Source organism: Cetorhinus maximus, chromosome 9, assembly GCF_964194155.1.
Source record: "Cetorhinus maximus chromosome 9, sCetMax3.hap1.1, whole genome shotgun sequence".
NCBI classification, from domain to species: domain Eukaryota; kingdom Metazoa; phylum Chordata; class Chondrichthyes; order Lamniformes; family Cetorhinidae; genus Cetorhinus; species Cetorhinus maximus.
Window position 1 is genome coordinate 88,203,203 of NC_135887.1, and position 16,465 is coordinate 88,219,667.

At 41.7% G+C, this 16,465-nt stretch overlaps 1 protein-coding gene across 11 annotated transcripts in view; it reads left to right on the top strand.

Annotated features, from left to right (window-relative positions):
* myrf (myelin regulatory factor) overlaps positions 1-16,465 on the top strand; it is a 272,972-nt gene that overhangs the window by 221,437 nt on the left and 35,070 nt on the right. For all 11 annotated transcript variants that reach the window (XR_013577569.1, XM_078549049.1, XM_078549050.1 and 8 more), the window contains 2 exons: positions 105-195; positions 14,043-14,243. Coding sequence is in view for 10 of the 11 variants with exons in the window: in XM_078549049.1 (XP_078405175.1) it covers positions 105-195; positions 14,043-14,243 (292 nt within the window). In the remaining variant the exon portion in view is untranslated. The remainder of the gene's footprint in view (positions 1-104; positions 196-14,042; positions 14,244-16,465) is intronic.

Below are 16,465 nucleotides of genomic sequence, written 5' to 3' on the forward strand. Positions count from 1 at the left end.
ATCACATGATCCCTTTTCTGAATCTATCTGTCTCTGACTCTCTCCTCCCACTCCTTTTCTCATTCATCTCTCCCTTTTTTTGTTTCCCTCCCCACCCCTCACAGGTACTTCATGCTGGTGGTAGCCCTTCAAGTTCAGGCCCAGAATCAGAATCACCTCGTGGCTGCTCAGATCTCTGAAAGAATCATTGTTCGGGTAAGACTATTTCTTACTTACAGATGTATGGTCTATGTAATTTAAATGACAGCACTCTGTGCCTGGTTATTATTTTAGTGATTTCTGGAATACCACATGATCTTAGGTCACAGCTGTCACTGTACCTTCAAATTCTTTGTTCACAATGTTCTTGTTTTCTGAAATATTTCTCTAAGTGATAGCATACAACATTAGGAACCAACCGTTTCAGTGGTTATGCCTTATTCTGTTGTTGCTCTGTGAGTTGTTACTCAGTAAACTGTGTGTGGGCTAATGCATATGTCACGTGAGCATGCAGGATATTCCAGTAGAATCCTGCTACTGTCTGCAGGAAATTATGGGATAGCAAGGATATCAGCCATGGGATGTTACATTGTGTCAATATTTGTGAGACTATTGGGATGTCATCAGCAGTAAATGACTTCCTGTGACCATGTTGGCAGCAGGTTGATCTTATAGTATTACTAGCTCTCTGATACTTCATCTGAGTGTCAAGTTTTGTACAAGTGTGGGCAGAGACTATCTACAGACTATTTTACTGTAAGAAGCATCTCAGCTAAGGCTGTTCTGTCCACACCTGATTCCCACATATCCCACATAGAGGTATTTTCCAGAAGGAGTCATCAGATATCCATTGAGAGATGACCTGGGTCGACTTTTCCCCTCCCTAACCTGTGCACATTGAGGACTAACCACTGTCACTGCTGCCCTGGCTGAGATTGGTCATCTCAGCACAATGTGGTTTGGAACCTATTACATTTCAAGTTTGTCCTGTTCAGTACTAAAGCAAGAGGTGTTTAATACACTGAGCCACCAGTGGAGATCATACCTACAATTTCAGTTGGGGCCCCCTTTGTTTCCACATGTAGAAGCTGACAGTGGCAGTAGGAATAAACCCCTTTTATAGAGAATACTTACACGTGCATGCTGGACATTTTCTTCTATGTTTAATTGCTGCATTTATGAGGTCTATACAAATCACTACTGTTCCTTCATTAAGAAAATGTCATGTACTGCTTTCCAATATAATTACCTGAGCACATACACACCTTATCCAGCCTACTGAGTATTGTGCAGGAGCAGACTTTAAGATGCACTTAAGCAATGCAGTATCAGACGGGAGTGAATAGTTTCTTTTTAGCTGGTGTGCACTGTGTATGTACAGAAGCTGACACCAAGTCACACACAAACCCTTAAATCTGATGGGAGTGAATTAATTTGTTACATTTTGCCCAGTACTTAACACATTCAGGAACTAACATTGAGTCACTCACAAGTCATACATCACCACATCAGAGTGAATTATCAGTTTTTACTGGATTTGGCATTATGGACCATTGCACTATCAGTTGCCAGGACTATTTAGATCATTAACAAGATATGGTGACTTGATTATGTCTGGTTTTTATAAGTGGCGGATGTGGAGTTTTTATAACTCCCACACAGAGTGAATAAAATACACTTTGCCCAGCAGTGTTTAATGAGTTTGCTGTGCTCTCCATGTCTATGCTGTCCCGTCCATTTTCACTGACTCAGCTTCCCTTTACTTCACTTTCACTCCTCTCAATGAATCTGGAGAGCAGATGTAGTAAGTTGGAGTTTGGCGCTGGTGGCTCACCCAAATGGTTTCTTTGAGAGCCACAATAGTCCAGTGGCTACACTGGTGGTGGGAAAGGATAGGGATGGAGGGTGGGGGCATGGAAATTCCCTAAAATGGGATTGGATGCTACAGGTGAAGTTTATGCAATTGACACATGTCCTCCTTCTGGCAGGCTGACTGTTCTTAATAAAATGCATTGAACGCTGTTGGAATTCACCAAGTGACCCAGAATTGGGTAGACATTACATTCCTGTATGCAAAACATGTTGTTACCTAAAAACAATGAGGGATATAATTACATGTCTGGCTGTTCAATTACTAAAAACAAATACATTGTAAAAAAAAAAGCTGAAAAATAAAATGAACATGCCAAATAACTGGAAATCAAAGAAACTAAAATAGATTAGTTGTACAAAGAGTTATTAAAAAGTGTGGTTTATCACTAAGAATGGATTATCACTGGCAATGGATACTTAACAATTAGTCATTATTAAGTTACTAGGTAGTTATTAGCATTGGATAGTTACTAATAATGGGCAGTTGCTACCAACAAATTGTTAATAGTTGGAGCTACTTCAAAATTTTAGTAACATTGAATGATTGGGTAACAAGAAGAGTTACTAACAATTTATTACCAGCAATGGGTGGTTACTAACAATGGGTTTGTAGTAATAATGCACTGTTACTAAGTATTATTATGAACAGTGGATCAATACTAGTAATGAAATTACTAATAATTCATAGGTACAGTTATTACCAGCAATAGATGAGGTTACAGATAATGGGTGGATAATAATAAGGGGTAGTTCCTAGCCCTGGATTATTATTAACTGTGTGTAGAGCATCATCTGCAGCTGTCTCTGATTCCTCTGTTCTTCATTCACAGAACACGGCACAGGTGAGACATTTTAATGCTAAAACACACACAGGAGACTATTTCAGAGCGTAGGTACAGTGGAGCCCTTTATTATCAGTAACTAAAGAGAGCTGTACAGGAAGGAGGTAAGTTTCAGAACTGAGGGGGCAAAAATATTGCTTAACAGGTGAGAAATGCAGGCAATTTCTATATGCCTGTCAGAGAATGGGTGAAAAGATCAGACGATAGAGGGCATTACACCAATGTGGCTAACTGAGCAACTGAAAGCAAAAATGTCTGGTTCAATGATTTTGTGATAATATGACAGCAATGGTCTCATGTTCTGGAACAATCTATATGTGATGGAATATAGAGGTATGATAATAAACAGGCTCCACTGTATCGGTTAACACTGCACTGAAGGCATTTTGTTCAAAGTTACTGTACAGCCCTGGCAATAATTTGACAATTCACTCCCTTCTGGTACAACATCACTTGTGTACTTTTTGATACAGCTCCTTAACAATACTTACTCAATAAAACCTGACACCTCACTGGCATCTAATAGTGTGTTGTAAATCTAGTAACTTTCAGGCATACCATAGTAAATGCATCAAAATCTGAGAGCAGAACAAGTAGCATTGGTGATGGAGTAGGTATTCGCTATTCTAATACAAGGAATGGATGTCTCCAAGACCAGGGCTTTTATGTGTAACAGAACAACAACAGAAATATAAAGCTTCAGTGGGCTTTAGTAGTCTGACTGTCCTTAAACATGCTTTTTCTTATCTCTCTTATCTCTTCTCTCTTTTTTTTTCTCTCTCTCTCGCTCTTCCCTCTCTCTCTCACTGCCCTTTCATTATTTCTCCTCATTGTCCTTTCTTTCCCTCATCACATTTTTAACTCCTCTCTTACTCTGTCCTCTTCTTTCTCCCCTGTCTCTCTCATTCTATCCCTCACTCCTATCTTTCTTTTCTCTCACTTTTGTTGCTTTCCTTCTGTCTCTCTCATCTCTTTATCACTGACTCCTGTTTTTCAAGTTCTGGGTCACAATCTTCCCTGTCACGACCTCTCATTTTTCTCTATCCTCGATCTCTCTTCTCTCATCTCTGTTTCTCGTTCTCCCTTTCCCTTTCCCTATGTTCTTTCCTCCATATTCTCACTCTCGCCTCTTTTGTGTCCATGTGTTGTCTCTCTTGTGTCTTACTCTCCCTTATTTTGCTGTCTTCTGTTTCTTTCCTTTCCCACCCTTTGTTTCTTAACTCTGCCTCTCTGTCTCTTCTCTTCCATCTATTTCACACTCTCTCTCTTTTCTGCCTTTCTATTTATCCATTTGTGTCTCTCCATATTTTTCCATATCATTCTATCCATCTCTCTTTCACTCCAGTTTGCTCTCTCTCCCCATTTCTCTTTCCATGTATTTTAAGATTGCAAGGCTTTCTCTCTCTGTCTGTCCTTCTCTGCATCTCTCTTCTTCCTTATTCTTCCATTTTTCTTTTCTGGATTTTATCACTTCCTGTCTGCCCTCTCATTACCTCTCTTTTTCTGTGTGTTGCTGTAGCAGAAATGTAGTCCATGCTCTCAATCTGTAGGACTAAGGATTTTGCTAATTTTTCACCACTGTTTTGAACAGTTGTACAAGTTCTTCAATCTCTTACCCACCCTGTAAGAAATTGCTGTAAAGGGTCCATCTCTAGTTCTAAATTAGTCTGATTTCTCTTGAGTCATGTCACTAGTTGCACATGTAAATTTGGGCTATTATACTATGAATAATCTAGGATTAAAATACCTGAGATGTGAGTTGGCTCTGATAGTGTGGTCTGTTATCCTAGCCCACTGGCCATTGGTGCTATAGGACTTGCCTCCTTCCTTCTCTCTCATGTTCACATGTACAGACACAGCAGTGAGCCCTTTTTACTGAGTGTGATTTGGAAATCAAGGGTATGAGGGAATCTGTACTGCTCCTGTGGAAAATCAGTACAGGCAGAGATCCAGAAGCAGGTTGTTGCCTACCCTCTCATGTTGCTGAACCATAAACACTACAAAATCTTTTTTCCTGTGAGTTAGCTGATCTGGCTTGGAGCTGCAATTGAGTGAAAGGGTGAGAAAATCTGTCAGGTGTGCTGCAAAGTGCACATGTATGAACATCAAGTAAGGACAGGACGACACAGCTGCGATACCTCCCAAAGTTGGTTTTCTGATGACCTTAACTATTTAAACTTGAGCAGTAAGAATAACTGCACCTGGGTGACATGCCCCAGAGTATAAATACACTCAAGAACCATATCCATCTAGCAGTTTTTGAGGAAAATTTTTCTGTCCTAGTGTCAACACATTCAATTGTCTGGACACAGTATATGGTGGAGAATTGCGTGCCCAGGATTGCATACATGGGATACCCACCTGATTTTCTTGTTCAGTGGTTTAAATATGGCATTGGGTGGAGTTCCTTATGGCCTTTAAAGTATTTCTTCCCACTAGATTTTCTTTCTTGCATTGCATCCAGGTATTCAGGTGCAAAAACAGGAAAATCTGCCCAATCGTCGTCAGGAAAGGAAATGGGGGAAAAATGAAGAAAAGAAAGCTTAGATGAGGCTGAGAGGCTTCAATTCTAGAAACACATACACAATTCAAGTGGGGAGATCCATAAGTGGGAAAAGATTATATTGTACTGTTGCCAATGGAGTGACAGATTGAATCTTGAATCAGCTCCAGTGCAAATAGATTAATGGGATGGTAACAGCCAGAAGTGAGTCTTTAAAAAGCCCTAAACAATATATAAACACTCGTGTTCTTGGCTTTTTATAAAGTCACAGACAAATTATGGCTGTTAATAATTACCAGCTGTCTGAGGGGGAGGGAAACCCTTTCACTCTGGAAATAGGGCAAGGTCGGTCTCCTGTCAGCAGAATTGGACCAAAGCTACTGTGCAGATTTCCTGTCCACACTTTTGAAGCTGTGTAGGAAATCTCTCTATATCTACATTTCCTGAACAGGACTCTATGTTTGGAAAAGGAAACTAAGTTTAGATAAATGTTTGGAAAGAGTAAGACGGTAGCAATGGGACTTGGCTCTCCCCTATAATAAAGATCTTTCTCTCTCTGCTGTAATATAGATCTTTCTGACTCTAGCAGTGGGGCTTGGCGCTCTCCTGTAATACAGAGTTCTTTCTTTGTCCTGTAATGCAGGAGGTCTTTCTTTTAGCTGTTTCAGGTCCAGTTTAACCATATTTTTTAAGCATATGTAGATCTTAAGTGGTCACTTTTCTCATCTCTAATCAAACTCTTTCTGTCTTGCATTTTTGACTGTTGCATAGGTACTATATGATCAATGCTGCTCCGACTTTCCTTTCTTAAAATTTCTCCCTCCTCCCTCACTGTGTAGATATGAAGACTCATCACATTGGCGCCAATCCTAACTCATCCTTTTTAGAACCTAGAAATTGTGAAATTCCTCACGCTTCTCAATCTTCCCTTCTCTCTACAGTCTACAGGTTTTTAAAACCCAACCTTGCTGTCACTTGACTATTACTTGACTACTACATTCTGATTTCCCTCATCATCTCTTCTCTGCAAACCTGGTAATTTCTTGCCTTGGCTGTTTCACTTGGCTTTCTCAATAATAATTTAACAAAAAGACACAGTATGGAAGGCATTCTAGGTTGGGTTATCATTATTTTTGCTTCATTTGCACTGTTTTATCCTCTTGCCTGAAGTGAATAAATAATTGCTCAGGTTCTTAGGCACTTGACATAATGAGGAAGAGAATTTAAAGAGTCCAACATCAGCATTTATACAGTTCACATTGTATTTCTGGCTTTATGTTTTTTGTTGCAGTTGTCAACTACTTTGACTTCCCTTGCTTAATGCCACTATCTAGATTAACAGTAAAAGGTTCCAATTTTTCAATGTGCAGCCTGGTGAAACCAGTTTGTTTGTAATCACATCATGCAAGTGAATTGTTGCTTCCATGGGGGATGCCGCAATGCCTTCATTTGAAGGTGACTATTTTGTCAGTACTCCCTCACCCTTAATGGAAAGCCTCAGGTTGGTTTCTGAGACGTCAAGGCTATTCTCTGCAGTCATGTATGATTACACCTGAGCATTTACCAGGACTTGAGCTGAATACTGACTATGTCCATCCATGCACAGGAGCAATAATTGAGCATCTCAGATGCATTGATTGATTTGAGTGTACCTTACAATATGGTCATGTAGGGGTTCCGAGATTGTGCTGCACAGTATTGTTTTACCAAGAGACCTAGAGGATGAAGGTCACCCTAGGCAACAAGGGGTTCAGTCTAAGCTGTTGTTAAATGTTTTTCCACATGCTGAGTAAATATCTATGGGGTGGTTGATTTTGTACTCATTGGGTGAGATTTTTCAGTCCCACCCACCGCCGGGATTTTCCAGTCCCACCAAAAGTCAAGGGACTTTTGGCTGGGCAGTGGAACCTCCCACAGCGGGTCCCTCCACAGTGGGTCCAGAAAATCCTGGTCATTGTTTTTTCATCTCTTTCCAATGCTCTTGGGCAGCTCGACTTGCGTCTAATGCATTTGTTGACCTGGCCTCCCTGATCTGCTTCGAGGAATGTGGAGGCTCACAACCTTTCTTCTGACTGGACACACCTTTTTTCCAAATCCAACAAAATCAGTTCTAGTCATGCCTGCCTCATCAATTTATTGCAGGCCTTTAAACCTTGTAGCTGTAGACTATTTCTCACATTCCACAGGTGAGAGCCCAATCAGAAGTCTCTCTGAAGCTTGGAGATTGCCCAAAATATTAAAGTGTGGAACTTAGAAATTCAGACAGGGTCAGTGACACTGGGTGGATGTGATTCACTCTCTGCCCTACAAACCATAGGGATTGTACTGATGGGAAAATCTCATTCATGCACTGCAAAAGACGCATAAGCTGAGACTTTCTGCTGCTGGCTGCCCCATGTAAAAGAGTAAATTAAAACTCTGCACATTATAGAATGTTGTTTTCTGAGGTGGTGACCAGTGGCATAGGAAGTAATTACTCAAAACAGGCTGATACTTCATTTAAACATTGGCAAGTCATGGAGGCATCCTGCATACCGTTTCTCAATATTCAGGATGTTGTTTCCAAAGGATGCCCAGATGAACTGAGTGTCCACTGTCATCTGTGGTATCTGAAGAGTATATTGAATATTTCAATCACCTTTTGATAATTTTTTACACTCTGCCCGATTTCTGTCCCATTGAAGTTAATGGAAAACCCGACCAACATTCCAGTCTTAAGCAACACTCTCTAAATCTTAAATGCCATCATCTCATTGTGGTTTGTGTGACCTTTACTGTGTGAAAATTGGCTGCCATGTATACCTGCACAACAACAGCAACTGCACAATGTAATTCTTTCTGTGTGAGCTAGGACGTTTCTGAAGAATGTGATAAGGGTCTATGTAAATGCAAATCTTTCTTTATAGTTAATATACTAGTACCATGACCTCAAAGGCATTTATTTTTAGAGAAACTCCAGCGAAGGAGCAATCCTTATACTGTTTGTAAACTACCAAAATTGAAAAGAGTAGCATGGAAGGTAAGGGAAATAAGGAAGTAGAGATTAGATGAAACTAGGTTTAGTTTTAAAAGCTAGTAGATTATACAAAGAAAAAAGCATTCAGGGAGGTAAAGAGTTCCACAGTTTTTACATCCTGAGAAAGAATGAATTAGATTAGAGACTCAACATGATGGATGAAGAGGAAGACAGCCTGTACTTGTTTATCTGAATAACATTAATAAATAGATTCCACCCTCTAGTTCAAGTTTGTAGAGATGGTCATTGTTCAGAGGCTAGCTGTGAAACTATAGCCTGACAATTACTGATACTGCTGAAATAAATGCTAGTACTATTTGAGATTCCAGCACTAGTAAATATGGGAATACAGAGCAGCTCATCTTGAACTGTATTTATTAACCTGCTAATGTTGATAGGAAATGGGTTCTCACTGCAATAATGCTGCAGCCTGACATTATCCTTGTTGAGCTCACTAATGCTAGCATAATTGACACTTCAATAATCCTTGCACCATTTTCCAAGGCTGTCAGTTTACACATGGATTACATGTCTAACCCTTATTTCAAACCAGCATTGCCCCAAAATGCAGCCAACTGTTTGGATGCACAGTCAGCAAGTAAAATAGTAAATAGAATTCACCAGATAGCTGGGGAAGGTTAATCTAGACTCAGTTGACTCTTTGGTCCACCATAATCATTTCTAGCCTTATATTGCCAAAAATAGCGGAACATTCTCCAACCTGCATTTTAAACTTCTTAATGTTATTTTTATCATGTTCTCCTCCGATTGGATGTTTGGTTATGTTGACCCAAGCCTGACAACATTCCAAACCAGCCATTAAGATGCATGTTGATGCTTCTGTTGATCTCTCTCTTCTTTGTGGTTAAGTCATACCTCTCCTCCAACTGGAATAAGTCAAACTGGTGGACAACTGGGGGACAAATCACTGATCTAACAACCAATGGTCCCACTGCATTGTAAGCATTTTATAAATTGTTTCTATTTTACCCAATCAATCTCACTTGTCACTTGTCTGAGGTAGCAGGGAGGGACTCGGTAGTTTACAGCCAGCAAATTCTTAATGACTAAGGATTCCTGCCATAATTTTAGACACACAAATCCAAACAGAGATTAAACTGTCCCTTGATGCCACAAGCTTCTGATGGAATCAAATCTGGGACAACAGCAGGGTGATTCCAAACTCCAAAATTGACAGCTGACACCTGGGGCAGGATCATTCTCACGTTCTAAAGGGATTCTTGCGATTGGATGGCAAGTCTGAGATAGCTAAAGCATGCTTTTGCCTGCCATATCCAAAACTCCCTCAACCAACTCTGAGGCGGTGGACTGTTGATAGCGTCAAAATATTTTCCACAGGGAGAAAGGAAGAGTCACTTCAGGCTGTGTTCTTGCTCCTCCTAATTCCTAGAAGAAGACATTAGCAAAGAATGAGATTTCTGTCCCAACTACTCAGCTATGGTTATGGTGTGGTGCAGAGATATCCAACTAAGGAATGGGGAGAAAATGCCAAACAAAGTTACTCTATTCTTAATCTGAATTGTCAGGGTAGCCAAATGATTACATCAGGGGTTTAGCTGCAACACAGTGTGTGTGCATTAAGGCCATACTGAAGCACAGAATGGAGATAGCCCATTCAGCCTGTCAGGAATGTTCCTTCCCTAGCCCATGGGCCTGGATTTTGCAGACATAATGATGGCGCAACTGTCAGCACTTACCAACAATACTTTGTGAAACTCACAGTAACTTAGTGTCCACACATTGAAAGTTGAACATGGAAATCCAAGCGCAGAATTTTAGCATCCCCTGATGGTGGCTTTGCAGCTGGAGGAGGCATAAAATTGCCTGGGTGGTCTTCCTGCTGCCCTCCAACCTGCCTCAGATCTGTCCTCAATTTTATGGGTGGGGGAGTAGGGGCAGGCGAGGCCTAGAGTGGCGTGCCCCAACTGAGACCCTTAAGTGGCCAATTAATGGCCCCTTAAGAGCTGCTTCCCACCCAGCAGTGATTTTGAGCCTAGTGGGAGGAGATCAGAGGTGGGTGGGTGGGGGGAGGGGGGGAAGATCAGCAGATCAGCCTGCTCACTCACTCCCCCCTTTCCACATTTGGCACACCCCACCCCCCAAGACCTTCCACTATTCCCCCCCACCCCCTACACCAGCACCTCCACTCCCATCATGACACCCCCACACTTACCTCCACCCTAGCTCCAGGACTTGGAACCTGAGGACTGTTTGTGGTCCTGGTGGTGCTGCTGGGACTACAGAGTTTCCAGGCAATCATATTGGCCGATAGCTCTCTGAGGCATGACAGATGGAACCTCGTTTCCAGCCAATTGCTGCGGGGCAGTGGGAATCTGCAGGGATGTGTTCCCCGCCGACTCTTCGGGTGAAGGGGTGGGAAACCCCTCTGCCTTCAAAAATTCTGCCCTAGAAGTTGCTTCTCCACAGGGTGTGTTTTTAAAGTCCTTGAAATCAATTAGAAAACACTGATCTGACAAGAACTTCCGCTCTTTATGTCATCAGTCTCATATAACCCTTGTAGAATAAGGTGTATCTGGGGTTTTAACAGGTTACTGAGTCATAATTACTCCTGAACATCTATCTGGCCCTAACTAACTAATTTTTATATTTGCAGAATTGGAGATTTCTCCATTTCATGCTAAAAATTCCAGATTATTGAAAAATTTTTAAAAGCTTGTTTATGATATTTCAGCTTCTACCTTAATTACACGTGTATGTCCAAATCTTTATTTCACTTCCTGTCAAATTATAGAAATGATAAAACCTACTTATTACTTCCGGTTTACTGTGTATGAGAATTCTTCAATGTGATTGGCTGCTTAACCTGTTTGATGACATCACTGTTGCTGGATGCCTGAAATCCCCTATAGCTGGCGCCAGAATGAAATTAATGTCAGAAAAGGGGAAATCCATGTCACAGAGATCACTAAATCTTTGTGGTCAGCTTTCTTCAAGGTCCGTGGCAAATACCGTCACTTTGCCACTGACCGCAAAATCTGGGGCCATGTACATTCTACCCCATCAAACCTCTATCAACACATTTAATCTCCAGAGGAATGTTCTGAAAACATTCCTCACTGTCCCTTCCTCAAAAAGATAGATCACACAGAAGTCCAGAACCCAATAACCACCTAAATTATCCCTCCTTGACCCACTTTCCTTAACATTACATTTCCATGCTTTCAGCAGCCCAGGAACCACCATGTTCTACATAGCAGTTGGTTCTATCTTTCTTTCTATTTACCCTTAATACATAATCCAGATCCTAATCAGATATTCATTTGTATTGGTAGTTTATTGCACTATTCATAATGCTGCCTCTTTTGAAGTGAACAAACACCATGTACTTTTTATAAGAATGGCTGTTTCCTGGGTCGCATCACAATTTGTACAAGTATAGACAGATTTGTGGATAGGCATCCATAGCCATGCCAGAGGCCAAGCATAAACTCTTCTCTGCTAAACTTAATAGTTTATTCACCAACAGATTCCCTGACATGTTTTTAAGTCACATGCTGCGTATGAAACGAAAGAATCCAGATAGTAACATCCTAGTTCTCTGTTTCACTGTGCTTGCTGGAAAGAGTGACATAATTATGGCAGCATGTGCCCTATATCCACACTCATAAACCCTTCTGAAGGGCTTCATAACGATGCAGATTTATAGACATTTTTATGAGTTGTAGATCTGGAGAGTTTCTTAGCACAGATATAGAGTTTTATAGCACGAGAGGAGGTTAATTATCAGTCGCTATGGGTGGGTTTGAGGGGGATGGTAAACTTTCAAGTTACTGGTTCCATTTTTGTTGCAAGTAAAAGCAGAGAGGGAATTGTGTACAACAAATAATTGTATCCAATGTACTTAACACCAACTTCCATCTGTTAGTCTTTCCTACCTTCCATCTGTCATTGTCACCTATCATGTGTGTGCGCGTGTGCGTTTCTTGCTATTTTTGTATGTCTCCATTTCTAACCAATTTACACACATGCATATAGACCTTCAACAAAATGCCTTCAGAATGGTGTTATCCTGCAGCTTTGAATGTGAGCCAGCCCTGTGTTGCTGCTGCTACTGCCCTGTAATTGTGACATATTGGGCATCTTGTGATAACTTTTGACTCACCAGTAAAGAACTCAGCAGGTGCTTCAAGGGATTTTATGGATTCGCAAAAGAATGTTTGGCCAATTTGTTTTTGTTTGTTTATCACTGAAAACTGGCACAAACAAAATTTAAGTGCGGTGTTGCATTGTTTATGTATAATATCAAACCGGAACATGACTTGTCTATCTCTCCTTGCCTGAATATAATAAAAAAAAGTTTGCTAAGTATTTTTTCATGAAGTCAGTGCACTTTTAAAAGCAGATAAGGGGAGTGCCTGTTGCATCAAATATACTCCTGTGCCCCGATCTGGGGAGAGTCCTGTGCTCTGTTAACATTCTGGGATGATCTGGATGCTTACGGCAGTTTAGTTGCCTGTTATGGATGTGTACAGGTGATGTGACTGGTCTCTTCTGCCTCCCAGACTGGACCAGTAGATGGTGTCAGCTTGGGAGCTGCTGAGATGGTATTCACCGTGTACATAGTAATGTATTTAGTGAGACACTTTGACTATCTGATATTAGCATATTGCAATATACTAATTGCAGGCAGGGGGCAGCACTATCAGCGGATGTGAGTGTAAATCTGGCGATTCCTCTCGCTGAGAATCTAGCAGCAGGGGGGATACCCGAGAAAAACCCTTCCCTGTTGTCATATTGTAGACTTCTGATAAATTGGAATGATAAATTATTTTTAAAATGGACTCCAATCTCTTGGCTATATTTAAAGATTGAATTACCACCTGATTTCCTTTCCTCTTATTCTGCTTTTTAATTAATAAAATGTTTCCAGTAGTATAGTTACAAGATCAAAAGTCTCTTCATGGATCTGTTTAAAAATAAATGCTGTCAACCTGTAACTAGCCCTCTGCTGTGCACCAGCCCTCACAGGCACAGTTCAAACTATTGGTATACAGCAGAAAATAAATTACCCCATGTTGGCAACAAGGTACCAAAAAGTGCTCTTGTTGCCATTGAAATGATTCATCCCATTTATCAGTGGTTGTAAATCGGGTAAAAATGTCTACTTCATATTGGGGATGTGCCAATAGGGTCAGGGCACTCCTGCTGGCTTGTTGTGGTTGGATACAGTCTCATCTTGGAGTGTGCCCACTCATGATGCTATTAGGTGCAGGGTTGGTATGTTCTAACACACCCTTTCTCCCATCTTGTCTGATTATGTTTCCATGGACATTGGCTGCCCTCTGGCACCTCCCCCAGTTTCATGTCTAAGCCAAGACAGTGAACACCGATAGGCTAATTGACTAGGGAAGACCTCATAGTTGTGTCTAATCCCTGATATCCATTGCACCTGCCACTTCCAGCAAGAGCCATTTGCTGATGACGAGGAGCAGGGACTTTGACTGCTTTTCACTGCCAAAGCCGGGGGTGGGGGTGGGGGTTGGGGTTGGGGTTGGGGGTGGGGGGAACTGAAGTTAATTGTAGCGGTCCATGTGCTTCCTGAGGTAAAATCAGCAGATGGAGCAAGGACTCAAAGTGGATCAAGCCCAGCACCCTCTGTTGATATGGTTAATTATACAATTCACCTGAGCTATACAGGTAGCTAATTTTAACTGAAACCTGGGCCTCTGAAATCTAAGGAGATAATCAGGCCTATAGGAAAATAGATAGCTTTAAAAAAAGATTGAGTACTGCTTTGAGGTTAGCTGGGAAACAAAGTCCAGGTTCATTTTGTCCATATTCTCCACAGGCTTCAAACCCTGGACAGTTTGAGAGTGACACAGATGTCCTGTGGCAGCGTGGTCAGCTTCCCGATACTGTCTTCCATCATGGCCGAGTTGGCATTAACACAGACCGTCCCGATGAAGCGCTGGTCGTCCATGGCAACGTGAAGGTCATGGGCTCATTAATGCACCCATCAGACGCACGGGCAAAGGAGAACATCCAGGAGGTGAGTGGAGGGTGTCAGTCACTGATGAACGTTTCTGCGTGTGGTAAACAGGGTACATCAGTTATGATGCAATTAAACTAGAGGGGCATTTCTATTTCTTAAATAAAGGTGGTAGTGTGTTATAGTTCACTCAGGGAGTCTGAGTTGCTATGGCAACATGCACTTTTACATGCATGTTGTAGTTTGGAGCTATGGATAGTGATGGTAGAGGCTCCAACTTTCCTTTCATGGCTGACCAGGAATCTCTCCCACCTTACCACCTGCCATTGGTGTGTGTTGAAAGGATTTGTAGGTTTATACTCAACCTGTTTAGCCACATTATGAACATATCTTCCTGGATCATCAAGTCCTGGAGTGGGACTTTAGCTCAGAGATAGGGACACTACCCACTGCGCCACAAGGCCTTCCTTAAATAAAGGTATGATTAATCAAATTTCTCAAGAGGATTCTGAAGTAAAGTAAAAACATTGAAAATACTATTTGTTTTCAACTTGTTCTGTGGAGGTCAGTTAGCTCAGTTGGCTAGATGGCTAGATTGTAATACAGAATGATGTAGGTTCAATCCCTGTACCTGCTGTTGTAGTTCATGGATGCCAGCCTCCTTGCCTTCCCTGTCTTTAATGTGGAGTGGTGTCCCTCAAGCTATATAACCACTTGCCCCTCTCTAATATGGGCCATGGGCTATACCTTTGAGTTGTTGCTGTGTGCCTCCAGTCCACTCAATCCAACCTTTGTCTGTTCAACAAGAGTAGCCACCTTGTCAGACACACTTTGTGCCTGTCACTATTTTACAGGCTGATGACAGATTAAGCTCAAGCTATGGGAAGGCTCGTTCACCAGGAGAGTGATAGCCCCCGGCCACTCTCTTATTAGTTCAAGGAGAGGTTTTTCTGCACGGAGGTAGAATACACAAAATAGTAAAATACTGCGGAGGCTGGAAATCTGCTTTAAAAGTGGAAACTGCTGGAAATACTTAGCAAATCAGGCAGCATCTGTGGAGGGAAGAAGGTTGGATCAATGTCTCAGGTTGGTGACATTTTGTTGCTGCCAGTAATAAGTATCTTCACTGTGATGAAACAGTTGGTATTTCACTTCGCTAGCTTTGTAAACAGTAGACGTGTATATTTGAGATAACTGAGAACAAACTTAACTGGCACCAAGGCCATCTCTGTGGCCTCTTTGTATGGAATTCCCAATTTGTTGGCAGTTTTCTGTCTGGAGGGTTAGAGTGAGAGTCAAACTCCCTTTACCATACCTCCAGGAACATTTCTGGCTGCACTTGGCAACCCAGTCTTGGAGTGTATATTGACTAGAATAATTAACATCAACAGTATTATTTTACTTATGTTTTTATAGTCAAGAATGCACTGCCTAAAAGGGTGTTTGAAGCCGATTCAATGATGATTTTTAAAAGGAAATTGAATATGTAGTTAAAAAAAGCATAGGGCTATGGGGGAAGAATAGTGGAGTGGAACTGGTTGGCTAGTTCTTTCAATGAGGTGGCATATGAGCCACATGATGATGGACTGAGTGGCCTCGCTCTGCAATGTAAAATTCTATGGCTGGATTTTCAATTGCCCATGGGGACAAGAACAGGAGTGGAGGTGCTTTGAAAATAGTGCTCCCTGATGGTGTGTTAGTGCCCCTTTGCCTCCAGGATGCAAATTGAGGGGGGTTGGGGGGATGTCAGGAACCCCCACACCTCCCTTTAATGGCCTGTTAAGCTCCTTGAGGAGCTTGTTAATGGGCTGGGGAGGGTGAGAAGGAGGTTTTCAGTTTGTAAATCACCGAACCCAGTCTGGTGCACATTAGTACACAGCTGTTGGGTTCAATGCAGACATAAGTGAAAGGTTTTCTTATGCACTTAAAAATTTTGGGACCTAGGTGATCTTGCACCAGATCAAGCGTATTTCCTTTTCACTTGGCTGTTTTGGCTACTTATGCGTGTTAAAGCTGTTGACCCTCTGCTGTACTGCCTCCTCTCTTGAGCAAAGCAGCGTCAGGCCTCATCATGGCTGCCATCTACCTTTGCTGCTGGCACTTTGAAGGCAGCTCCTGCCTCTTGGTAATGCTCAACATCACTAACTGGGCGTTAAACTCACCTCCAGCCCAATTAGGGCATTTACATTTGAAGATAGCATTGTCTGAGTAATGCAGATGCAGTGGGGTGTCGGGATCTGGAAACATTGTGTTCCTGACCCCAAATTAAAAATCAAGCCCTA